The following is a 26797-nucleotide window of genomic DNA, read 5'->3' as shown; positions in this document are numbered from 1 at the left end:
GGTTTCACCATGTTGACCAGGATGGTCTCGATCTCTTGACCTCGTGATCCACCCACCTCGGCCTCCCAAAGTGCTGGGATTACAGGCTTGAGCCACCGCGCCCGGCCTGAGATCTGATGGTTTTAAAAACAGGAGTTTCCCTGGACAAGCTCTCTTTTTGCCTGCTGCCATCCATGTAAGATGTGACTTGCTCCTCCTTGCCTTCTGCCATTATTGTGAGGCCTCCCCAGCCACGTGGAACTCTAAGTCCATTAAACCTCATTTTTTTTGGTAAATCGCCCAGTCTCAGGTATGTCTTTATCAGCAAGAAAATGAACGAATACAGTAAATTGGTACCAGTAGCGTACCAGTGGGGTGCTGCTGAAAAGATACCCGAAAATGTGGAAGTGACTTTGGAACTGGATAACGGGCAAGTTTTAAACAGTTTGGAGGGTTCAGAAGAAGACAGGAAAATGTGGGAAAGTTTGGAACTTGCTAGAGACTTGTTGAATGGTTTTGCCCAAAATGCTAACAGCAATGTGGACAATAAAATCCAGGCTGAAGTGGCCTAAGATGGAGATGAGGAACTTGGGAACTGGAGCAAAGGTGACTTTTGCTATGTTTTAGCAAAGAGACTGGTGGCATTTTGCCCCAGCCATAGAGATCTGTGAAACTTTGAGCTTGAGAGAGATGATTTAGGGTATCTGGCAAGAGAAATTTCCAAGCAGCAAAGCATTCAGGATGTGACTTGGGTGCTGTTAAAGGCATTCAGTTTTGTAAGGGAAGCAGAACAAAAAAGTCCAGAAAATTTGCAGCCTGACAACACAATAGAAAACAAAATCCCATTTTCTCAGAAGAAATTCACAATTTGCTGTACAAATCTGCATCAGTAACAAGGAGCCAAATGTTAATCCCCAAAAAAATGGGGAAAATGTCTCCAAGGCATGTGAAAGGTCTTCACGGCAGCCCTTCACAGGGGCTTGGAGGCCTAGGTGGAAAAAATGGTTTCATGAGTCAGGCCAGGTTCCCCATGCTGTGTGCAGCCTAGGGACTTGGTGCCCTGCATCCCAGCTGCTCCAGCCATGGCTTGAAAGGGGCCAATATAGAGCTCGGGCTGTGGCTTCAGAGGGTGCAAGCCTCAAACCTTGGCAGTTTCCACATGGTCTTGAGCCTTCAAGGGCACAGAAGTCAAGAATTGAGGTTTGGGATCTTGCACCTAGATTTCAGAGGATGTATGGAAACACCTGGATGTCCAGGCAGATGTCTGCCGCAGGGGTGGGGCTTCATGGAGAATCTCTGCTAGAGCAGTGTGGAAGGGAAATGTGGAGTTGGAGCCCCAACACTATTGCCTAGTGGAGCTGTGAGAAGAGGGCCACTGTCCTCCAGACCCCAGCATGGTAGATCCACTGACAGCTTGTTGTGTACCTAGAAAAGCCACAGACACTCAACACCAGGCTGTGGAAGCAGCTGAGAGGGAGACTATCCCCTGCAAAGCTACAGGGGTGGAACTGCCCAAGACCATGGTAACCCACCTCTTGCATCAGCATGACCTGGATGTGAGACATGGAGCCAAAGGAGATCATTTTGGAGTTTTAAGATTTGATTGTCCTTGCTGGATTTCAGACTTGCATGGGGCCTGTAACCCCTTTGTTTTGGCCAATTTCTCCCATTTGGAACAGATGTATTTACCCAATGCCTGTACCCGCATTGTACCTAGGAAGTAACTAACTTGCCTTTATTTTACAGGCTCATAGGCAGAAGGGACTTGCCTTGTCTCAGATGAGATATTGGACTGTGGACTTTTGAGTTAATTCTAAAGTGAGTTAAGACTTTAGGGGACTGTTAGGAAGGCATGATTGGTTTTGAAATGTGAGGACATGAGATTTGGCAGGGGCCAGGGATGGAATGATATGGTTTGGCTGTGTCCCCACCAAAATTTCATCTTGAATTCTAACTTCCACAATTCCCAAGTGTCATGGGAGGAACCTGGTGGGAGGTGATTGAATTATGGGGGCAGGTCTTTCCTGTGCTGTTCTTGTGATAGTGAATGAGTCTTATGAGACTTGATGGTTTTAAAAACAGGAGTTTCCCTGAATGAGCTCTCTTTTTGCCTGCTGCCATCCATGTAAGATGTGACTTGCTCCTCCTTGCCTTCCACCATGATTGTGAGGCCTCTCCAGCCACATGGAACTGTAAGTCCATTAAACCTCTTTCTTTTGTAAATTGCCCAGTCTCAGGTATGTCTTTAGCAGCAGCATGAAAACGCACTAATACAACTGTCCAACTTTTCTTAAAATTTATCTGAAAATGCAAAATAAGATACCTTCCTACTGCACTGTGATATACCAGCAGTGGTTCATTTTTAAAGAATGGCAGGATTTTGTTACCAAGGTGAAAGAGGCTGGTAGTGTTTAAATGAGGAACTCAGTGTACAAAGGCCCACATCTCTGGAAAGAGATCAGAAAGAGCTGGTCACTTGGCTGGTTCTCCTTCTGCATGTTTCTCCTAGGCTCTTGGCTTCCCTGTGTCTGTTAATTACAACACATGGTCCTCTCTCAGCATGGCCCACTTGGAAAAGTAGTTCTCAATAGATAAGCTATTGCTTAGGCCATACTGCTCTGTGGGCCATGTGTCCAGCTCAGCGTTCCAACTAGAGCACTGTTGGAACAAAGTCTGTACTTTCTATTACAACTATTCACCACGTTGAACTAGGAATTGCTGAATAAATATACTATTAAAAAATGGGAATTTAAAAAAAACCCAAATCAAATTTCTATCTCCTCAGGAGTCCTGTAGAGGGAGGAAGGCAGATACAGCCAGGGCTGTAAACATACCTGGCTTGACCGTCACGTTCACATAGCCTTCCCCATGGGCATTTTGACCCTCTACAATCACTTTAAATTCATACAGTCCTGGAGTGAGCTGCAGAAGTGAGAGAAGATCTCTTAGACAAACATAAAGTGCAGGAATTACATTTAAAATAATGTATATCTGAACTTTCCCATGCTGAATCTTTCATTCTTTCCTTGCCCTGTTTCCAAAATGGAAAAAGTAAACTAGCCTATAATCCTAGCAGTTTGGGAGGAGGTGGGTGGTTCACTTGAGTTCCTGTGTTCAAGACCAGCCTGGACAACATGTCAAAACCCCATCTCTACCAAAAGTAGGAAAATTAGCCAGGTGTGGTGGCACATGCCTGTAGTCCCAGGTACTCAGTAGGCTGAGGCGAAAGGATGGCTTGAGCCTGGGAGACAGAGGTTACAGTGAGCCTAGATTATGTCACTGTACTCCAGTAAGAAAAAGTAAACTAGCTGAAGGCATAAACAATGAACTAAAAAAAAAAAAGAAAAGCTTTTAATGTGAATCTTATGACCAGCTGACTCTAAGACAACAGAAGGGATTTCAAACATCTCTGTACTCCCATTTTCTTTTTCAGAAGAACATCAAGGGCCCAAATATACCACTTCACAGAGTTACAAAATTAAAATAATCATATCTTCAAAGAAAAACATTTTGTAAAGATACTAAATAGCTCCCAAATATCTGAATATTCCCCCCTCGATTTTTACTAATTTATAAACTTAATATAAAAGAAAAAATAACACAAAAGCGTCCAGCATATCACTATCAAAACACATCAACTCATCAAATTTCTCCATTTCCTTCTAATTCTTTTTTTTTTTTTTTTTTGGGGACGGAGTTTCACTCTTGTTACCCAGGCTGGAGTGCAATGGCGCGATCTCGCTCACCGCAACCTCCGCCTCCTGGGTTCAGGCAATTCTCCTGCCTCAGCCTCCTGAGTAGCTGGGATTACAGGCACGCGCCACCATGCCCAGCTAATTTTTTGTATTTTTAGTAGAGACGGGGTTTCATCGTGTTGACCAGGATGGTCTCAATCTCTTGATCTCGTGATCCACCCGCCTCGGCCTCCCAAAGTGCTGGGATTACAGGCTTGAGCCACCGCGCCCGGCCTCTAATTCTTGATCACATATTAAAATAATAGTTTTGCATGGCTCATTTGTTTAACAAACATTTATTGGAACCAAATGATGTACCAGTCATTGTCCTAGGCTTGGAGTTTGGATATGAATAAGGTAAGATCTCTACCTTCAAGGAGCTCTTATTTCAGTGGTATTCAAAGTCTAGCTAAAATTAAGGTATCAAACTTTCTATTGTTCTTTCTTCCATTCACTTAGCATGAACACCTTCCCTGCTATGATACAATCTTTTTTTTTTTCTTTTCTTTTTTTTTTTTGAGTCAAAGTCTCACCCTGTCGACCAGGCTGGAGAGCAGTGGCGCGATCTTGGCTCACTGCAACTGCTGCCTCCTGGGTTCAAGCAATTCTCATGCCTCAGCCTCCTGTGTAGCTGGGACTACAGGTGCACACCACCATTCCCTGATAATTTTAATATTTTTAGTAGAGACAGGGTTTTGCTATGTTGGTCAGGCTGGTCTTGAACTCCTGACTTCAGGTGATAACACCCGCCTCAGCCTCCCAAAGTGCTTGGATTATAGGGGTGAGCCACCACGCCCAGCCATAATCTTTTAAATATATTTATTTTAATGACCACAGAGCAGTACACAAATGTGTCAAATTTCATATAAGCATTTCACATTGTTGGATACTTGGGTTGTTTCCAAATTTTTACTATTATGACTAATGCTGTAATGAACATCTTCCAGGAAATTGTTTTTTCTTTCTTTCTTTTCAAGTATTTTCTTTGTGTAAATACTAATTGAGCCACAGGTAGCATCTTTGGCTACTTCCTCTTTATAACACTCTCTTGGCTTCTCCTTCTGTGCCCATACTTCATTTCCTTTAGTTTCCTGTAGCTTCTGTCCCTTAAATGATGGATGTTTCCAGGATTCCAACCTCAGCCTGCTTATTTCTTCACTCTGCACACTCTCCCTGGTTGACTTTATTGCTGTGGCTTCAGTAATCATCTATTTGAGGTTGATATGCAAATTTATCTCTCTAGTCCAGACTTGTCTTTGACCTCCAGCCCCTTTCTCCCAGCTACTATCTGGACAGCTCAATTCAAATGTCTCACAGGTACCTCAAACTCACTTTGTCCAAAAATGAATTAATCATCTATAAACTTCTCCCTAAAACTTGCTCCTCCTTCCCCTCATTTAAATGAACATCCACCAAGGTACCTATGCCAAAAAGCTAGAATTATCCTGGACTTCTTTTCCCCAACATCCCCAACCAGTTCATCAATCATCAAATTTTATCAAGTCAAACTCCATATTATTTTTCCAATCTACTCACTTGTTTCCCACCCACACTGCCATCACCTTAGTTCTTAACCGCTTGTCATAGCACAATTATTCAAGACAAGGCCTTTAGAGATGGAAAGCTCCAGTTCAGACCTGCCATTTAATATCTTTGTGAACTTTGGCCAAATGATTTCTCCAGTTTTTAGTTTTGTCATATGTAAAAAAGATAGTAATATCTACATCTTGGCATTATTATGATGATTAAAAGAAATAAGTATATAAAATAATCAGCACTGGGTATGGCACATGGTACAAACTCAATAGGTGGTTTTTATTTTTATTTTTTGAGACATAATCTCACTCTGTTGCCCAGGCTGGAGTGCAGTGGTATGATCATGGCTCACTGCAACCTCCACCTCCTGGGCTCAAGTGATCCTCCCACTTCAGCCTCCTGAGTAGCTGGGACCACAGGCACGTGCCACCACACCTGACTAATTTTTACATTTTTTGTGGAGATAGGGTTTCACCATGTTGTCCAAGCTGGTGGTTTTTAATTTTACTTATTTAGTTCTTTTACTCAGGCTATTATCATTTTTCACCTATATTTTTCAACAGATTCCTCACTGATCTCCATAGTTTGAATCTTACCTCCTCCAATCTGTAGTCAGGTGATTCTTCTAATATGAAGATCTAAACATGTGTTTCTCTTGCTTAAAACTTTTCAAAGGCTCCATATTCCTTCTGGATAGGATTCAAAGTCCTTAATCTGGCATATAAGGGTTTTGCTCCATCTGGCCCTACATCTTTCCAACTTAGTCAGAATCACATTTAAATTCCCCTTTGCCCACATTTTCTCTCTCATTTTTGGCCCAGTGGACATGTTGCTTCTTCTGCTTGGGGTATTATCCCTTTACCCTTTACCCAGTATGTCAGTTGCTTTCATGACCCCATTAGGTAAACTCTAAAGTTAGGTAAGACACTCTAACTTTCCAGGGCTTCAATGACCCCCTGCACTGACTTAGTATGCCACCTGTTATCATTACCTGCTTCCTATCAGTATCACCTACTAGACTCTATTGTTCTTGAACATTAAATGCCTGCCACATAACCAGTGTATTATGAATAGATGTAGAATGAATGACTAAATGAGACTGGTGGGCCAAAGAATACAAACTTTTTTATTAGAGAAAGGATCTTACTTTGTAACTTGGGTTTTGGTGCAGTGGTAAGATCATAACTCACTGTAGCCTTAAACTCCTAGGTTTAAGTGATCCTCCCAACTCAGCCTCCTGACCAGCTGGAATAACAGGTATGAACCACCACACCCAGCTAATATTTTATTTTTAGTAGAGACAGGGTTTCACCATGTTGGCCAGGTTGGTCTCAAACTCCTAACCTCAGGTGATCCACCAACCTTAGCCTCCCAAAGTGTGTGGATTATAAGTGTGAGCTGCCAGGCCCGGCCAAATACAAACATTTTATAGCTGTCAACAACTATACTTAGGCTGAGCATGGTGGCTTATGCCTGTAATCTCAGCAAAAAATACAAAAATTAGCCAGGTATAAAGGCATGACCCTGTAGTCCCAGCTACTCAAGAGGCCAAGCTGGGAGGATTGCTTGAGCCCAGGAAGTCAAGACTGCAGTCAGCCGTGATCACACCACTGCACTTCAGCCTAGGCAACAAAAGCAAGACCCTGTCCTCCCAAAAAAACCCGAAAAACCTATATTGAATCCCACAAAGGCTGAGTCAATGTATACAGTCATGTGGCCACAAATAACCTAGCTTATCTCCCAAATTCTAAAATCCTTAAGTTAGCCTTAAAAGCTGTTTATTGTATATGTTCAGCCACCACTACCATGCTGGTACAGTCTTCTTACCACAAATGAAACTTTGAGAATCATACACTAACAAATACTGCATGTCAGCCAGTCAGAATTTTGGAGGATTCATTTCTAAAAGACTGTTTAAACTTAAGTGTACACAGAAAATTATATGGTATTCATTTTAGAAAAGAGTCAACTCCTCTACCTTAGCCCTGCAAGTAAAAGGAGACAAATTCACCTTCGATAGTTTGAGGATCTGAGAGTATTTCCCTTCCATTTCTCCACTGTAGTCTTTAGGATGAGTAATCAGCTGCCAGTCGTAGGTGTAGGTTTCTCCTATAGAAGGGCAGTTACAAAAATCATGAAAACACACACCTACACACAAAGAGGACAGCCACATAGCCTGCCAATAACAAATCTCTTCTGATCTTGACAAGGCTTTAGTTTTTAAGATTTCACCCCAAAGCCTGTAGGGAAATCAAGCCATCTGCTCAAAGAAAGCGAATTTTGCTGAGTCAGCTACAGTTAGAGCTTCTTCCAACTCTCTCCCAACAATGCTTATTTGCCCCATACCCTCCCTCTCAGGGTCAATCCTCCCTAAAAAATACCAGGTTGCTCATGGTGTGGCATACCACTGAAAATACATGCCCTACCAACCATTATAGATGAACTCATTAGGAACAAAGGCCATTTTCCTGCAAAACTTCTTTTGCAACAAAGAACAGCAATGACTTCTAAATAACATGGTTCAAAAATAGCTTTTTACAGAGTGCTAACAATGCTCCTCTCACTGAGGTCATCACACCCTGGTGAGTTAAAAGAGCTACTTCATTCCTGCTGAGCTAAATAACACACTGCAGAAGATGGTAGGGGATGGCCCATTTAAAACAGGCTCACTGAAATTAATTAAAATCAAATGAAGCATTAAATGGTCCTCATTTGCAGGTCAGACTATATCACTAGGTAGGGCAAGGGTAGAATCCTATCTAAATGGTATCCCTCCCCAGAAAAAGTAGTCTTAAATTTTTTTGGATCAAAATGCATTTCTGGCTAGGGAAGGTGTGAGACATGGTAAAAGCCCCACAAAACTGCATACCTCAACCATACCTCGCCTTTCTGTTGAAACTGCTCTCTGTAACCCTGATGTGACAGGTCAAGTAGTACAAACCCATGCCATCTTGGCCCCCTGCAACTTGTAATAAGTAACTAAGGTCTGTAATTTCCACCCTACCCAAGCAATGTGTAAACTAATGCTTATCTTGACTTCTGTGAACCACTTAAGTAACAATCGGAATGTCCAAAGTCCCCTGGCCCTCGGAATGTCCGAAGCCCCTCACGCTCATCCCCACTCAGGAGGTGGCTTACATGCATAAAAGGTCCTCACACCCTCTTTTTGGGGCCGGGTTGGAGAGACAGTAGTCCTCCGTGGTCGCTGGCAATAAACGACCCTCTGAATTGGCTTACTTTTGTCTCAGTGATGATTCTGTACTCGCTCAGTTATAACAAAGGGAGGGCTTTGGTAGGAAGGTTTAGTTTAAGTTACTAACTGAAAGTAAAAAAGAAAAAGGAGGAAAGAAAAAACCTTAAATGCTTAACAGAGAGTGGTCTTTTTCTTATTTCATGAGTTCAAATGTTAAAATCAGTACACAGAACCTAATTCCAAGATATCCTTCATCTGAAGACCAATATTATTTTATAAGCCTGGGAGGCAAGATCTTCCTTTCTTCCTCCTCCAAAACAAGTATTTTTTTGGCCAGTCGTCAGTGCCAACAGCTCTCACAAATGTATATATTATGTAGTAGTTAGGTTACAAGAGGAGAGGGAAAGAAGCAGTACAAGTAGTACTTATGCTCAGAGACATTTCTTCCAACTGTAGTTGGGAATTCTTTTCCACATAGAAAACAGTTTGGGAACAGATAATTTTATAATAGCTAAGGCTAGCAACATAAATTTCAAAACAGGACAATATTCCCAGGACAGAAAAGCTCAGGAGATAAACTATGCCTTGCAGGCAGAAATGTGCTCAAAGGCAGGAACAACTAAGTTAAGTCTGTTAGAAAGAGTGCTGGTTATAGTGATTGAGGACAGTGGTTCATTTGTTTGTTTGACTGACTTACTGATTGAGGGGAATTTTGCTGTTGCCCAGGCTGGAGTGTAGTGGCGCAATCTCAGCTCACTGCAACATCTGCCTTTAGAGTTCAAGTGATTCTCCTGCCTCAGCTTCCCCAATGACTAGGATTACAGGCACGCACCACCATGCTCAGCTAATTTTTGTATTTTTAGTAGAGACAGAGTTTCACTATGTTGGCCAGGCTGGTCTCGAACTCCTGACCTCAAGTGATCCGCCTGCCTCAGCCTCCCAAAGTGCTGGGATTACAGGCGTGAGCCACCACGCCCAGCTGGAGAGTGGTTTTGAAACTGGACCTGGAGGGATCCTAATGGGTTGCCACAGGGCAGGAGATGGATAAAGAGCATGCAGAATTGGTCCTGCCTCATCACCCCAACGTCTGAAAGTTTGAAACCATCCATCTCACATATCCATTAAAGGCAGGAGAAACTGGGGAGAGGACAAGGGAAAAGAATCTATTTCCCTTTTTTTTCAAGATGGAGTCTCAATCTGTCACCCAGGCTGGAGTGCAGTGGCATGATCTTGGCTCACTGCAACCTTTGCCTCCCATGTTCAAGCGATTCACGTGCCTCCCACCACCACGCCTGGCTAATTTTTGTTTTTTTACTAGAGATGGGGTTTGACCACGTTGGCCAGGCTTGTCTTGAACTCCTGACCTCAGGTGATCCACCCACCTCAGGTGATCCACCTCCCAAAGTGCTGGGATTACAGGCATGAACCACCATGCCGGCCCTTTTTTTTTTTTTTTTTTTTTTGAAACAGAGTCTTGCTTTGTCGTCCCAGCTGAAGTGCAGTGGTGTGATACTGGCTCACTGCAACCTCCACCTCCTGGGTTCAAGCGATTCTCCTGTCTCAGCCTCTCAAGTAACTGGGTTTACAGGCACCTGTCACCACACCCAGCTAGTTTTTTTGTATTTTTGGTAGAGATGGGGTTTTGCCATGTTGGCCAGGCTGGTCTCGAACTCCTGACCTCAGGTGATCCACCCACCTTAGCCTCCCAAAGTGCTGGGATTACAGGTATGAGCCACTGCTCCCAGCCAAAGAATCTATTTCTAAACTAAATGTGTTTTGGAACACTGATCTACAAGATGATACCCACAGAAATGTATATGCAAATATGGGTTGGGAAAGAAAACACAGTAGAACCATGCATGTCTTTCACAAAAGAGCAGAAGTAGTCAACAGCTCAAGGCAGTTCCTTACCTCCAACTTCAAAAGCCACTAAACCCATTCTCCTTAACTTATCACCAGAGGAAGAAAGGAAAAAGCTTTTCTAGAGGGATGTGAAATAAATTGATAAGGAAACCACAGCAGAAATATAGAACAGACAGGGCATTTTGCTTCTGGAAAAGTACTCTTTGCATAAATATACTATTTGGTATTAGGCATAGAAATTAAGAATACTGTATTGGAGATGTGTATACCTAAAATGGAAGGACCCCATCCTAAATAGGGAAGGACATACTTGACTAACCTTTTAATGAGAATAACATAAACCCAACTCATTCAATTTCCATCCAAGTATGTATCACTCATGTCATAAATAGTCTTAAGAGAACCCCTATGTGTTTGTAAGTCCAATTTTGGTATGTTAACATATACTTCAAAAGTGAAAGGAATGTTCATAGTAGAAAAGTTTTCTTAAATAATGAATTAATCACCCCTACTTTATATATTTTATAAACCTGAATTTTGTATATCACATTGGGCTTATCTTTTTTTTTTTTCCCAGGGACAGGGTCTCACTATGGGTAACAATGGTCCTTACAACGGTCCTATGAGGATAGGATATAGCCTGGGGAATGCACAAATATTTACGGAATATGAGAGGTACTATATAATGTAGGGTTTGAGATCACAGGCTTTGATGTCAAGCTTGGATTCAAATCCCAGCTCAGCCAGTCATTATCTGTGTGAATCTAAGTAAATAACTTATCTTCTCTTAATTTCCATTTCTTTCTCAGTAAAATGGGGGTAATAATTCCTACCTCATAACATTACTTTCAGGGCAAAATGAGATAGTAGATAAGTTACCAGTTTAGTGCCTAGCATACAGCTGATGCTAATTAATACAGAACATATTTATTAGGTTGTATTAAATCCATTTTAAGGGAAAGAAACTGGGACTCAAATTAATCCGTTTATTTTGGCCAAACAACCAGTAAATAGCAGATGTAGAACTTGGAGAGAAGTTATTCAAGATGACTGCTAATATAAATTTGTAACTTAAAAAAAAAGTATTTTCCTGACAGAAAGTTGGAGGGGGAAAATAGATAAGGGCTAGCAGTGGTAGCATATGCCTGTGGTTCCAGCTACTAGGAAGGCTAAGGTGGGAGGATCTCCTGAGCCCAAGAGTTTGAGACCAGGAGCTGGACAACACAGCAAGACTCCATCTCTTTTAAAAACAAAAACAGTTATCCAAATGTAAGGGGATGTTTACCTTTAAGTGGTTCTTGTAGAACATATGCATTTAACTGAACTTCATTCTTAGGTAGGGTTATCTGGACACTCTCTCCAGCAGATACCACCAGTTCCTTTATAACTGGAAACAAAGTAAATATACCAGAGGTAAGAAACAGATCCAAACTGTCTTATTTCTCTCCTTCTTTTGTGATCAAACTCCTTTCATGATCAATATTTAGCTACTGCCATCAATTACTAACCTTTTTTCTACTCTGTAATCGCTTGAAATTTGATTCTGTCCCCACTTTTCCATTCAAAAGGATCTTTTAAGGCCATCAATAAATTCCTTCTTAGTAAATCTCAAAGCTATGTCTCAACCCTCATTATTCATCTCACATCTCAGTGGCTTCTACTACTGCCAACTGCCTCCATCTTAAAACTCTTGGTTATTATGACACCATATTACTCTACTTTTCCTCCTTTTTCTCCTTTTCTCCATTGTATTTTTACTACAATCTGTCCCTAAGACCTCCTTATATAATACATTTCACAGAGTTCAAATTCTCTTTCAAGTATCACCTTTATGCTAACAAATAACTTTCTAATAAGATACATATATAAAGTTTCCAGAAGGGAAGGCAAATGGTCACAAATTTGCCTTACTTTCTTTCCATTCCAATTGCTACAACAAGATTCATTGTTCACATAAGACTATTCCAATAATTTTTTTTTTCTTTTTGAGTCAGGGTCTCACTCTGTTGCTCAGGATAGAATGAGTGCAGTGGTGTAATCATAGCTCACTGCAACCTCAAATTCCTGGGCTCAAGTGATCTTCCCACCTCATCCTCCCAAGTAGCTGGGACTACAGGCATGCACCACCACGCCCAGCTTACTTATTCCAAGAATCTTATTTTATCTTCCCTCTGCTAGTTCTCTCCATTCCAATCTATTCTGTCTTCCTAAAACAACTAACACCATTAATCTTTCCAAAATACTCACCCACCATGTTACTCTTCTATTTAAGACTCCTGCTCTCATATCAAATTTAAATCCACACTTCCAACCTCCCATATCAAATTTAAATCCAAACTTCCATCTGATCATCTGATCTCACTGTCCTCACTGTCTTATCCTTCCTATCTAATTTTGCCTCTAGTTATAATGATTTTGCCTTTTGTGTTCCACAAAGCCATGGTCTACTCTCAGGGACTTTGGTAAAGCTATTTCTTTCAATTGGGGTGTTTGCCTTGCTTTATTCTAAATACAGCATTATGTTTCTAGCTTAAAGTCTGTCTCCTCTCCAAGAAATCTTCCCAGACCATTTCAGTTCAAACTGATCTAATCTTGAAGTATGCTAGCATTTTTGGAACACTCAAGTCAGCAAAGAGCTATATATTGTCTTTATACTATTCACCAGCTATTTCACATATGTCAGAGTTTCTCAGGCTCAGCACGCCTGATATTTTGGACCAGGTAATTCTTTGTCAGGGAGGGAAATGTCCTGAGCACTGTAAGGTGTTTAACAGTATCACTGGCCTATACCCACTAGATATCAGTAGCAACACTCCCTCTCCCCAACCAAAAACGTTTGCAGACCATTGAAAGCCACTGATTATATAAATCTTATCTCTCTGACAATAAATGTTCATTTGTTATGAGACCTCGGAACTAGGAGAGCTTAAAGCAAACAACAGGCTAGTCCACTCATATTTCAAGCCTGGGAGGCGAGAAGGGCTTCCTAGACAAGTATGAAACTTGAGATTTATCTGCCTCTGCATGGGAACATTGCACTTGGGGAGAAATGAAACCATCCTTAATGGAAGCTTCAGCATTTGGATGCCCCAGGAGATGGAATAAGAACTCTCTGAAGTGACTTTCAAAAAAAAAGAAAACAAAGAAACATGATGCTCAAACTAAAATGAACCCAAAAAATGACTATTCAATACAGTTCAACCCAAATCTTACACATTTATACCAAAAATTACAGGCATTTTGCCTGGATACAAAAATTACTTTGGTGCCTCAGGATTGAAACCCTAAAATTTCATGTTCTATTACTACCAAAGTACACCCTGGGAAATTAAAAATTGGCAAAAATTTTTTCACTGACTTTGCTTTTAACCTCCTGATTCTTTTCCAGGGGATAAAGACCAACTTAGTTTCTTGATTAACCAACTCTTCCTAATACCTTAGGACAGCACCCATGAAGCACAGATTTGTTGAGGCAACACTATGTATACATCTACTTCCTATGAGTGGCTTTAAAAATAAAGATGCTTCTCCAGGATACTGGTCTAGGCAAAAAAATTTCTTGAGTAATACCCCACAAGGACAGGCAACCAAAGCGAAAATGAACAAACAGGATCACATCAAGTTAAAAAGCTTCTGCACAGCAAAGGAAATAATCAACAAAGTGAAGAGACAACCCACAGAATGGGAGAAAATATCTGCAAACTCCCCATTTGACAAGGGATTAATAACCAGACTATATAAGGAGCTCAAACTCCACAGGAAAAAAATTTAATAATCCAATTTAAAAATGGGCAAAAAATTTGAACAGAGAGTTCTCAAAAGAAGACATACAAATGGCAAACAGGCATATCAAAAGGTTATCAACATCATTGATCATCAGAGAGATGCAAATCAAGCCTACAATGAGACATCATTTCACCCCAGTTAAAATGGCTTATATACAAAGAAAGGCAATAATAAATGCTGGTGAGGATGTGGTGAAAAGAGAACCCTCGTTCACTACTGGTGGGAATGTAAATTAGTACAACCACTATGGAGAATGGTTGGGAGTTTCCTCAAAAAAATAAAAATAGAACTACCATACGATTCAGTAATCCCATTGCTGGGTCTATGCCCCCCCAAAAAAGGAAATCAGTATATTGAAGAAGTATCTGTACTCCCATGTTTGAAGCACTGTTCTCAAAAGCCAAAATTTGGAAGCAACCTAAGTGTCCATCAACAGATGAATGAATAAAGAAAATGTGGTGCTTATATACAATGGAGTACTACTCAGCCATAAAAAAGAGGGAAATCTTGTCATTTGCAACAACATGGATGGAAGTGGAGGTCATTATGTTAAGTGAATAAGCCAGGCATAGACAAACACTGCATGTTCTCACTTATTTGTAGAATCTAAAAATCAAAACAACTGAACACATGGAGATAGAGAGTAATGGTTAGATAGAAGGATGGTTACCAGAGGCTGGGAAGGGTAGTGTGGGGGTAAGGGGAAGAAGGCATGGTTAATGAGTACAAAAAAAAAAGCTAGAAAGAACAAATAAGACCTAATATTTGATAACCCAACAGGGTGACTATAGTCAATAATATTTTAATTGCACATTTTAAAATAACTAAAAGAGTATAACTGGATTGTTTGTGACACAAAGGATCTAGGCTTGAGGGGATGGATACTCCATTTTACATGATGTAATTACTACACATTGCATGCCTGCATCAAAACTTCTCATGTATCACATAAATGTATACAACTACTACATATCTACAAAAATTAAAAGTTTTTAAATAAAATTAAAAATGCTATAAAAATGAGAGACCTATAACCAGCCTTTCAGAAGGTAAACAAGTACACTGATCTCTTTCTTCCCTGTAGGCTCTGACTGATCACTTGAACATTATACTTAGTTGAATGATGTGCCTTTAAGTCACAGTGGAATCTGGACTTGTGAAAATTAGCCTCATAAACTTCCATAGGCTGGAGGCCTACTGAGGAAAGGCTCTAGAGCCCCCAGTCCATGACTGCAGTGGCACGGACAGTTATTTTTTCTCTAACATAAAGTATTCATGTTAGAGAATATGCCTCCTTTCCTTATTTCCTCTAAAAGGGAATACTTTGATCAAATGTTCTACTTTCCCCTTCTATCTCCAAGAGCAAAGGTCCTTACCTGGGTATGGTGCTGAGGTGCTCTGGAAAGAGGCCTGGGGGGTAGGGGTAGCATAACTGTAGGAGGGAGCCACTGGCTGAGGGATAGCAATCTGAATTTTCTCAGAAATTTTTACTTGCTGAGTGCTGGGCATAGAAGGAAGACCCTCTGATATTTCAGGTTGCACTGATATGTTCTTTGGCCCACCAGACAGCTCTGCAGTCAGGTCTGTGGTTAAGAGACTGGAAACTGTAACCGCCTTGTAGACCTAAGGAAATAAAAAAACTAATTTGAGTAGGTAAAAGTTATACAATTTTTCAGGTTATGTCTCATGAAATAATAGTATATTAAATGTTTTCTTGAAAAACACAAAAATATCAAAAATATTAAAGAAACTAATCTCACTACTCAAATAAAAATGGTATTAAATGTTGAGATAAATATTCTGAGTTTTTTCCTATACAACAAGTTTTATTTAAAATAAAATAGTAATTTGCTGCATTCTAAGTGTGCTGGAAAAGCAAAACAATGTATACTTTTACTCTGTTAATATTTCTATTCAATCTTTCTACAAATATTTATTGAGTACCTTTTATGAAACAGGCCTTGTGGATCCAAATTATAAATAAAACTAATCATGTGCTCAACAATAGGGGAGAGAGAACTGAAAGCATAAAAAACTAAAATAGTAAATATACCAGTCAGGCATGGTGGCTCACACGTGTATTCCCAACACTTTGGGAGGCCAAGGCGAGAGACCTCTTGAACCCAGGAGTTCAAGACCAGCCTGGGCAATATGGCAAGACCCCATCTCTACAAAACATAAAAAATTAGCTGGGCATGGTGGCCATGCCTGTGGTCCCAGCTACTTGGGAGGCTGAGGTGGGAGAATCACTTGAGCCTGGGAGGTCAAGGCTGCAGTGAACCATGATCCTGCCATTGTACTCTAGCTTAGGTGACAGAACGAGACCTTGTCTCAAAAAGCAAATATACCTATAAATGTTACGAAAAGCCAAAAAAACACAAGCTGAAGTTACTTAATCCATCTCCCTTTGAGAGGGGATATGAAAAACAATGATTTTTAAAAAAAAATTAAATAAAAAGGCTTCCTGAAAGAGAGGAGCCCTAAGCTGAGTTTTAGAGGATAAAAGGTTGTTTACTAGACAAAAGGCAGACGGCAGACATTAAGTGTAGGCACAAAAATGAAATCAACATGGTCTCTATTGGGAACTGTCAGCCATAAGCAAAGTGAGAGGCAAACGTAATGGAAGATGAGCTGGAAAGACGGAGGGAAAGACCAGACAGAAAAAAGCATTAGATGTTATTTTAAGAAACTAAGTAATGGTGAGCAATTTAAGAGTTATATGCAAGTAAGTAACAAGGTCAGGTTTCTGTCTTACAAGTCATTTCTTAGGATATGAGTTTGAAAAAGTAAGGCAATAGCGGGAAGACTACTCAGAGGAGTACTGGTTTCATCCAAATGAGAAATAATGAGTGGCTAAACGAGGGTGGTAGTATGCATTTTTAAAAAGTCAAATTTGGTAGGCGTGGTGTGTCACACCTGTAATCCCAGCACTTTGGGAGGCTGAGGTGGGTGGATCACTGGAGGTCAGGAGTTTGAGACCAGCCTGATCAACATGGTGAAAACCCCATCTCTACTAAAAATACAAAGCTTAGCTGGGCATGGTGGCACACACCTGTAATCCCAGGTACTCAGGAGGCTGAGGCACGAGAATTGCTTGAATGTGGAAGGCGGGGGCTGCAGTGAGCCAAGATCGCACCACTGTATTCCAGCCTGAGTTACAGAGTAAGACTCACTCTCTCTCAAAAAAAATCAAATTGGTTGAAAAATAATTCACATAAAACAAACTACACACATTTCAAGCATATAAAGTCAATAATTTTGACAAATACATACACTCATGTAACCACAATTAGGACAGAAAACATTTATATCAGCCCCCAAAATTCATTCATGGCCCTTTATAATAAATCCCTCTCTCTACCTCTAGGCTCAGGCAACCACTGATTTGTTTGCTGTCAAAGTAAGATTAGTTTGGGTTTTCTTGTATTTCATATAAAAGGAAGCATATACATACTATTTTTGTTTCTGGCTACTTTCACTCAACATGTTTTTGAAACTCATTCGTGATATTGTGCATATCAGTAGTACATTCTCTCTTATTTTATTACTCTTTTATTTCTCTCTTCCATTATAGACACACAAAAATTTGTTTTACATTTATGTACTGATGGTGATTTAAGTTGTTTTCAGTTCTTAGTAAAAAAATTGCTACGCATGTTTAAGTATACATGTTTCTGTAAACATGTGTTTTAATTTATCTTAGGTAAATACTTAGGAGAATTGCTGGTTATACATAAATATATGTTTAACTTTGTAAGAAACTATGAACTATTACCAAAGTGGCTATACATTTTGCATTTCTACCAACAACATATGAGGGTTCCAGTTGCTCTACAACTTCACCAACACTTGATATTCCTGGTCTTTTTATTTTTTGTCGTTCTAGTGGTTATGAAATGATATATCACTGATGACTTTCCTGATGACTAATAATACTGAACATATTTTCATGTGCTTATTGACCATTTTTTCTTTGAAGAGGTAAAGTTTATCCAAATCTCTGCCTCCTCTTTTTACAGCTTCATTAAGGTATAATTGACATGCAATAAATTGAACATAATGTAAGATGTACACTTGTGGGCGACGGGGAGCCCACCGGGGAGTCTCAGCCAGTGAGAGGGTCCCAGCCTGAAAGAGGGGGTACGCAGAAGTAAAGAGAGACAGAAAGCTGGGGTCTGGAGGACTGAATAGGCAATGCCTATGCAGCAAGTTTGTGTCCAGGGTTCCAATATATACCTTTAGATTATAAGGATTGACGTCAGTACACATTATGTAAGCTATACAATAAGGGGAACAGAAAGTTGCAAAAAGCAAATGTCAGCAGAGGGGGTACATAATCACGGGTCATAAAAGATAAGCAGGTGATATACTTTATCATTGTTAACAGAACATGTGGTCACAAGGATAACAATCTAGAAATGTCACAGGCTATGCCATAAATCTTTATCTGAGTATAGGAATGTCATCTGGTCCTCAAAAGGCTATACTTAACTTGGTAAACAGAGTCATAAAACCCACTCCTCAACAGGAACCGAAAGAGCACACACATCCATTACCCGGGGTCACTGTAGTCAGAAATAGAGGCTGACATTATTCTTATTCTTTCCGTTCCTACTTCCCCATAGCTCGACTGCCTCCAGCAGGAAACTGTGTCCGGGATCAAGCTCACGCACAGTGAGGCCCAACACTGGGGGGGCTTCACACGGGAGCATTCCCCACATACACTGATAAATTTTGATGTACACACACTTGAAATCATCAGTACAGTCAAGTTAATGCATAGCCATCACTTCCAAAGATTCCTCATGCTCCTTTGTAATGCCTTCTCCTCCCTACCCTAAGCAACCATTCTCTGCTTTTTGCTAGTATAGTTTGCATTTCCTAGAATGTTCTATAAATTGAATTACAAAGTAAGTAATCTTTTTTTTGAGGGAGGCAGTCATTATTTCACTCAGCAAAATTATTTTGTTATTCACCTGTGTTTTGTGTATCAATAATTCATTCCTTATTATTGCTAAGTAATTTTCTGCTTTATAAATATAGTATAATTTGTTTATTCATTCACATATAGATGAACATTTGGGTTGATTCTAGTTTTTGGCTATTACAAATCAAGCTGCTAAAACCACTCCTCTGCAAGTCTTTATATGGACACGTTCTTTCATTTCTCCTAGGTAAATACTTATAAACAGAACCCCCAATCAATGTACCTTTATCTTTTTCAAGAAACTGCCAAACCATTTTCCAAAGTTGTTATGACATAATAGAGTACCACCACCAGTGTATTTCAGTTATCTTACAACCTTGACATAATTTGGTGTAGAAATCTTTTTAATTTTAGCCACTTTAAAGGTATGTAGTGGCATCTCACTGTGGTTGAAATTTACATTTTTCTAGTGATTAGTGACATTAAATATCTTTTTGTGTATTTATTGGACACTTCTACAACCTCTTTGGTAGACTACCTGTTCAAATCTTTTGCCTGCTTTTTAAAATGGGTTAGTAGTTTTCTAATCAAGTTACAAGAGCTCATTTATTTCTATAAACGAGTCCTTTACCAGACACACAATTTGCAAATGTTTTCCCAGTCTGTAGCTTGCTTTTTCATTTTATTAGTATTAGCTTTTGATTAACAAAAACTCATAATTTTGATGAGCTCCAATTTATCATTTGTTTCTTCTACAGTTCATGCTTTCAGTGACATGGCTAAGAAATCTTTGCCAAACCAAGATCATGAAAATGTTCTCCTGTGTTTTCTTCCGTAAGATAGCTTTTGTTCTTAAATTTAGATCTATGATCCATTTTGAGTTGATTTTCCTGTACTGTGAGAGGTAAGGATCAAAGTTCACATTTTTACATAACATTATCAAATTGTTCTAGCACCATTTGTTGAAAAGATTATCCCTTCCCCACTGAACTACACTGGCGTATCAATTGACCGTATATGTATGGGTTTATTTCTAGATTCTATATTATGTTCCATTAACTTAGTCTAGCTTTATACCAACACCACTGCCTTGATTACTGTAGCTATAAAGTCTTCAAGTTAGATAGTTTAAGTCCTCCAACTCTGTGTTCTTTTTCAAAATAATTTTGATCATTCTAGATCCCAATTCGTATAACATGGTTATACTCGTTTCCTAGAGCTGCCGTAACAAATTACTATAAACTTGGTAGCTTAAAACAATAGAAGTTCATTCTCTCACAGTTCTGGAGCCCAGAAGTCTGAAATTAAGGTGTTGGCAGGGGCATACTCCCTCTGAAGGACCGAGGAGAATCTTCCTTTGCCTCTTCTAGCTCCCAGAGGCTCTTAGCATTCCTTGACTTGCGGCAACATAACTCTGCTCTTCATGTGGCCATCCTTCTGTAGACAGGTCCAAATCTCCCTTTCCTTTCTCTTGTATAAAGATATCAGTCATTGTATTAAGGGCCCACCCTAAATACAGGATGACTTCATCTGGAGATTCTTAACTAATTACATCTGCCAAGACCCTATTCCCAAATAAGGTCACATGCTGAGGTTCCAGATGGGCATGAATGGGGGAGGGGAGGACATCAGTCAACCCATTACAGTGGTATTTCTCTTCATTTACTTATTTCTCAGATTCCTCTCAGCAGAGTTTTGTAGTTTTCAGTATATAGTTTTTGCACACATTTTATTAAATTTATGCCTAAGTATTTCATGGCTTTGGGTGTTATACATTTTTAAAAACTTCAAGCCAGGTATGGTGGTGCACACCTAGAGTTTCAGCTACTTGGGAGGCTGAGACAGGATTGCTTGAGCCCAGAAGTTCAAGACCAGCCTAGGCAAGGAAGTGAGCCCCCATCTCTAAAATAAATTAAATAATAAAACTTCAATTCCCAATTACTCATTGCTAATTTAGAAACACAAGTGATTTCTGCATATTGACCTCATATCCTGCAATCTTGCTAGCTTTACTTAATAGTTCCAGTGGCTTTTATGTAGATTCTTTAGAATTTTCCAGAAATAATCCTATCATCTGTGAATAAAGGCAGTTTTGCTTCTTCACTTCCAATCTCTATTTCTTTCATTTCTTTTTCTTGCATTATAATTGGCTAGGACCTCTACTACAATGTTGACTAAAAGTGGTTACAGCCACTTCCCTATTTGTTAAGTAACTGTCATCTCATTTCCTTTGAATACAATTTCTTTTAATTTTTTAATCATTCATCCCGACCCTGCTTAGCTTCCAAGATCAGAGGCGATATTTTTAATAGCTGCTTTGAAGTCTCTGCTAAATCTAACAGCTGGGCCTATTCAGAAATCATTTCTATTAATGACTTTTTTTTCCCTGAGCATGGGTCACGCCTTTCTGATTTTTCCTTGCAAGTCTCATAATAATTGGTTGAAAACTAGACGTTTTAGATAATATACTGGAGTAGCTATTGATTCTGTTTTATTTATCTAATGGGCTGATTATTTTTAATAACTTGCTTATACTTAAACTGCAGACTAATTCTCCCATAGTATGTTGCCACTGATGCTCTGCTCAGTTTTTCTTGTTTTTATTTTAGCCTGGCTTTCTAGGGCAGCCAGTGCCTGCATCGTTTAGTAGCCAGACGATGATCTGGTCAGGGGCTCCTCATAGACCTCAAACTCACAAAGCTTTGCCATCTGCCAATCTATCTGTGTATTGCCTGAGGAATGCATTCAAAGTTATAGCCAGTTCTCAAGTCTCCCTTAATTTTTACTTTTTATTGGGCTCCCTTGGGTCCCTCATGCACATGCAGGTAACTTCCCAATCAGCCAGAGAAATGCAGAGCTTATTTTAGCCCTTTTATGGCTCTCCTATTTTCAAGATCTTCCCATTTGGTTTCTGACAGGTCTACCACCTACTCCAATGGGCACTGTAACCTTTGGCTAGCAAAGCTGTGGATTCTCTCCATTCATTCTTAACCAAGTTTGCCACTTTTAGTTGGCAAAGCTGTCAGTTTTCACCTGTCCCACATTAAGTAGACTCCTCTAGCAGAAAATTTGCTAGTGTTCTTTTTTCTTTTTTTTCTTTTCCTTTTCAGTTGAGAGGGGCTCTCTCTATGTTAAGTTCCAGCCCAGTTGGAACTCCAGGACTCAAAGAGTCCTCCCACCTCAGCCTCCTGGGAGCTGGAATTACAGGCATGTGCCACTGAACTTTGGTTCCTTAAGATGCTACTTTTCATGTTCGGCCACACACTGGTAAAACTACAATTCTTGTCACCAGAGCTGAGTGATGGAGGTATGGACAGATGAGAAACATCCCAATAAGAAGACCACAGACTTCCACTGTACCTACTCAAAGTATTACTAGCCTTTTAAGAATAAATTCTTGGCCGGGCGCGGTGGCTCAAGCCTGTAATCCCAGCACTTTGGGAGGCCGAGGTGGGCGGATCATGAGGTCAAGAGATCGAGACCATCCTGGCCAACATGGTGAAACCCCGTCTCTACTAAAAATACAAAAACTAGCTGGGCGCGGTGGCGTACGCCTGTAGTCCCAGCTACTCGGGAGGCTGAGGCAGGAGAATTGCTTGAACCCGGGAGGTGGAGGTTGCAGTGAGCCAAGATTGTGCCACTGCACTCCAGCCCAGTGCCTGGCAACAGAGTGGGACTCTGTCTCAAAAAAAAAAAAGAAAAAAAAAAAAAAGAATAAATTCTTAGGCTGGGGTGTGGTGGTGCAAGCCAGTGCTTTGGGAGGCTGAGGCAGGATGATTGCTTGAGCCCAGGAGCTTTTCAGGAACGTAGACAGCATAGTGAGACCCTATGTCTACAAAAAATAGAAAAAGTTAGTGGGTGTGGTGGTGCACACTTGTAGTCCCAGCTACTCAGGAGGCTGAGGTGGGTGGATGGCTCGAGCCTGGGAAGTGGAGGCTGCAGTGAGCCATGATCACACCAGCCTGGGTGACGGAGTAAGACCTTGTCTCACAAAAAAAAAAAAAAAAAAGAATTTTTTTCTCAATTTGTTTCTGCTTCTATTTTATTTCCAGATATGTTAGAAATATTTGGTTTTAACAATTTTGCCCAGTTTTATACTTGCTTTTTACAGAAAAACTACAGATGCCTTCTTGCTGCCATTTTGTAAGTCCTCTTATTTCTATTTTCCCGTTTTTAACATTTCTTTTTTTGAAATTCCTCATCGAAACTATTTTCAGATGCAGTAGCTCACACCTGTAATCCTAGCACTCTGGGAGGCCGAGGTAGGAGGACTGTTCAAGGCCAGAAGTTCAAGAGCAGTCTGCACAACATAGCAAGACCCCATTTCTACAAAAAAGAAAAAAAAAATTGTAATTACCTGGGCATGGTAGCACACCCCTGTAGGCCTAGCTACATAGGAGGCCGGGGTGGCAGGATTGCTTAAGCCCGTGAATTTGATGCTGTAGTAAGACAAGACAGCACTACTGCACTCCATCCTGGGCAACCACAAAACAAGATTTTTCTTTAACTCTCTGAACATACATATGATAGCTACTTTGATGTCTGACTACTAACTCCAACATCTGAGTCAACTTGAGCCACTTTCTATTGACTGCCCTTTTTCCCTAAATATAGATCACTCTTTCTTGTTCCTTTGCATGTCTGGTAATTTTTGGTTTAACACTGGACATTCTAATACATGTAGTGACTCTGGATCCTACTGTATTTTCCTTGGGATTATTTGGGTTTTTTTTCCTAATAGACAAATAACCTTCCTGGACTTAACTAACTGTAGACTTTGCTCCCTGCAAGGTTCAACAACTGACATCTCTGTGTAATTCTTAGAGCTTTTTTTTTTTTTTTTTTTGGTGAGACAGAGTTTTGCTCTGTCACCCAGGCCATAGAGTAGTGGTGGGATCTCAGCTCACTGCAATCTCCACCTCCTATGTTCAAGCAAGTCTCCTGCCTCAGCCTCCCAAGTAGCTGGGACTATAGGCGTGAGCCACGTGCCCAGCCAATTTTTAATCTTTTTGATTAATTAGTTTCTGAAAGTTTCCTCTCTGCTCATGGATTTGTCAGTTAATTCTGACACTTTTTGTTTCATGAGCTTTGAAATTCTGTTATTAGATGCATATATAATTTCAGGATTATAGTATCTTCCTGAACAAGACGTGTGAATCAAATCTAACAAGATTTTATCAGTTAGTAGATGGTTCTGTTTTATCATTACATAGTGACCATCTTTATCCCTAAATTTTTTTAGCTTTAATTTTTTTTCTGTATACATGTTGCAATACTAGCTTTATTTAGTTAGTATTTGCTATATATTTTTCTATCCCTGTATTCTCAATCTTATGTCATTATGTTGAATATATACTTCATGAAAAGAGCACACAGTTTTATATATGTGTGTGTGTGTTAGAATTCACATTCTAGAATGTAAGATTTTAGAATGTAAGGTTTTCTGATCTGAATCTGATGTGAGCCCCTGTCTTTTAACATAAAGTTGGCATAACTTCTGCCACCTTATCCTATCTTTTCCACACCATCATTTTCTTTGGGCCTTTTTTCTCATTTTATGTCTTTTATTTCCTTCTCTTCTCTCTTGCCGTCTGTGTTGAGGAAAGTTAGATAGACTGTTTCTCTTCTTTTAGTAGTGATCCTTATATTGCTAACATGGGCTTAACTTAAAGCCTAAAGTTAATGCCTCCTTATTTCAGAATTTGACTTTCTGAAGATTATGATATAAGTAAAAGGAATTCAGAAACTCTTGTTGCTGGAGGAAAGTTAGAAGATTTTATTCGCACATCTTGTCCAATAAGGCAAGGGAATCAGTCAATGTTGTGTGGCAAGCTTGACACAGTGACAGAAATTTTCAATCAATTGGCTTATTATTATTATTTTTTTTTGAGACTGAGTCTCGCTCTGTTGCCCAGGCTGGAGTGCAGTGGCATGATCTCCGCTCACTGCAACCTCCTCCTCCTGAGTTCAAGCAATTCTCCTGCCTTAGCCTCCCGAGTAGCTGGAATTACAGTTGCGCACCACCACGCCCATCTAATTTTTGCATTTTTAGTAGTGATGGGGTTTCACCATGTTGGCCAGGCTGGTCTTGAACTCCTGACCTCAGGTGATCCAACTACCTTGGCCCCCCAAAGTACTGGGATTACAGGCATGAGCCACTGTGCCAAGCCTCGGCTTATGATTTTATAAGTCAAATATAAAATCATTTTCCCAGTTACAGCTCAGTACTGTCCAGTCCCATAACTATGTCAGTTCATACATATATAATTAAAAGATAGAAGGCAAGCTATTAGATTCCATCCTTGTCTTTATTCTTCAGTCCTCCAATATTCACACCATGAGTAGTAAGTGCAGCATTTTGCTCATTTTATTTGAGAAATGCATGGGGCATTCTAAAGCAATTAGAATTTTTTGGAACAGCAGCAATACAAAAGGACCAGGGGAAAAGCCATTTGGCAAATGTTTTTTTCTCTTTCACTTTGGGGAAACTCATATTTCATTCATATTTTTTTCCACTTTGAGGAAACTTGGTTGGGATTAGAGAAGAATGGCAGATTCATAGTCATTTACTGTTAGTATCAGGGCTTAGTTTGATAATACAGGTTGAGTATTCCAAATCCAAAAACCTGAAATCGGAAATGCTCCAAGATCTAAAAATATTTTAACACCAATGTGATGCTCAAAGGAAATGCTCACTAGAATATTTTGGATTTCAGATTTTCTGATTTGGCATCCTTAGCTGGTATAATGCAAACATTTCAAAATGGAAAAATAAAAGAAATCTGAAACACTTCTGGTCCTACGTATTTCAAATAAGGTATATTTACTCTGAGCTAATCAACACAAACCTCCCCAACCAATTGAATTGGAAAATTGTGTGTGTATACACACACACACACACACACACACACACACACACACACACACACACAATTTTCTTTATATATATAATATATTTAATTAAATTATATTGTTATAATTTTATTATATATTTATTTTGGCACCACTGTTTTTCACATTACAAAAACCATCTGACACCTAGTAAATGCCAGCCCTCATTTTCTGAGTCTCAAAACTCAGTTGCTCCTGGAGAAAATGTGTGACCCCATTTTTGATATTTGTTTTCTCTCTTCTACAGCTTCCTTCCTACCAACTACTTTAACTATGACTGTGGACAAGGGAGATAATGTGAACATAACTTTCAGAAAGGTATTGATTAAAGAAGAAGATGCAGTGGTTTACAGAAATAGTGAGTATGTGTTTCTTCGCTTTCCCCCATTATGGTGTGAGATATCAGATAACATACAACATATTGGAACATTTTCCTATTGCGGTCGTGTGGGCAGATGTTGGAAGTAAAGCTGCTATGATGCCAGCTTTCAAATTCTGTGTATGACAGAAGCCCTCTGAGGTGACATATTTGGTTACTTAAATATATTAAAGTGGAATTCATATACATGAATGTACATAGTATATGTGTATTATACAATACATCCCATCAGACATATAAATAAAACAATAAAATCCCATAATATAATATGTGAGGTCTCAACTTCAGCTATATAAAATGTGAGTTTCTTTGATTGTGACATTGTTGATGGCAGGGTTTAGGAAATTACCACAGTAAACACGGGAAGCCAGTTGTTAGCAGTTCTGGCAGTCCAACTGTGTAACCCAGATGTGTCTTGGTACCGCCTGCTGGCAGTTGCCTGATCCAGCTGGAATATTGATGGGGACCATTCTGAAATCTGTGAGTGGATAAGACTTCCAGATTGGACT

The 26797-nt window shown here is 39.8% G+C and overlaps 1 protein-coding gene across 1 annotated transcript in view; it reads right to left on the bottom strand.

Annotated features, from left to right (window-relative positions):
* KIAA0319L (KIAA0319 like) overlaps positions 1-26797 on the bottom strand; it is a 131002-nt gene that overhangs the window by 32055 nt on the left and 72150 nt on the right. The window contains exons 4-7 of the mRNA XM_037728714.1: positions 15468-15714; positions 11591-11692; positions 7261-7358; positions 2814-2901 (exon numbers count right to left, since the gene is read on the bottom strand). Coding sequence (XP_037584642.1) covers positions 2814-2901; positions 7261-7358; positions 11591-11692; positions 15468-15714 — 535 coding nt within the window. The remainder of the gene's footprint in view (positions 1-2813; positions 2902-7260; positions 7359-11590; positions 11693-15467; positions 15715-26797) is intronic.

This window comes from Cebus imitator, unplaced genomic scaffold (assembly GCF_001604975.1).
Source record: "Cebus imitator isolate Cc_AM_T3 unplaced genomic scaffold, Cebus_imitator-1.0 Scaffold277, whole genome shotgun sequence".
Lineage (NCBI taxonomy): Eukaryota > Metazoa > Chordata > Mammalia > Primates > Cebidae > Cebus > Cebus imitator.
The sequence above is the reverse complement of the archived record's forward strand: the minus strand, read 5'-3'. Positions and strand labels throughout refer to the sequence as shown.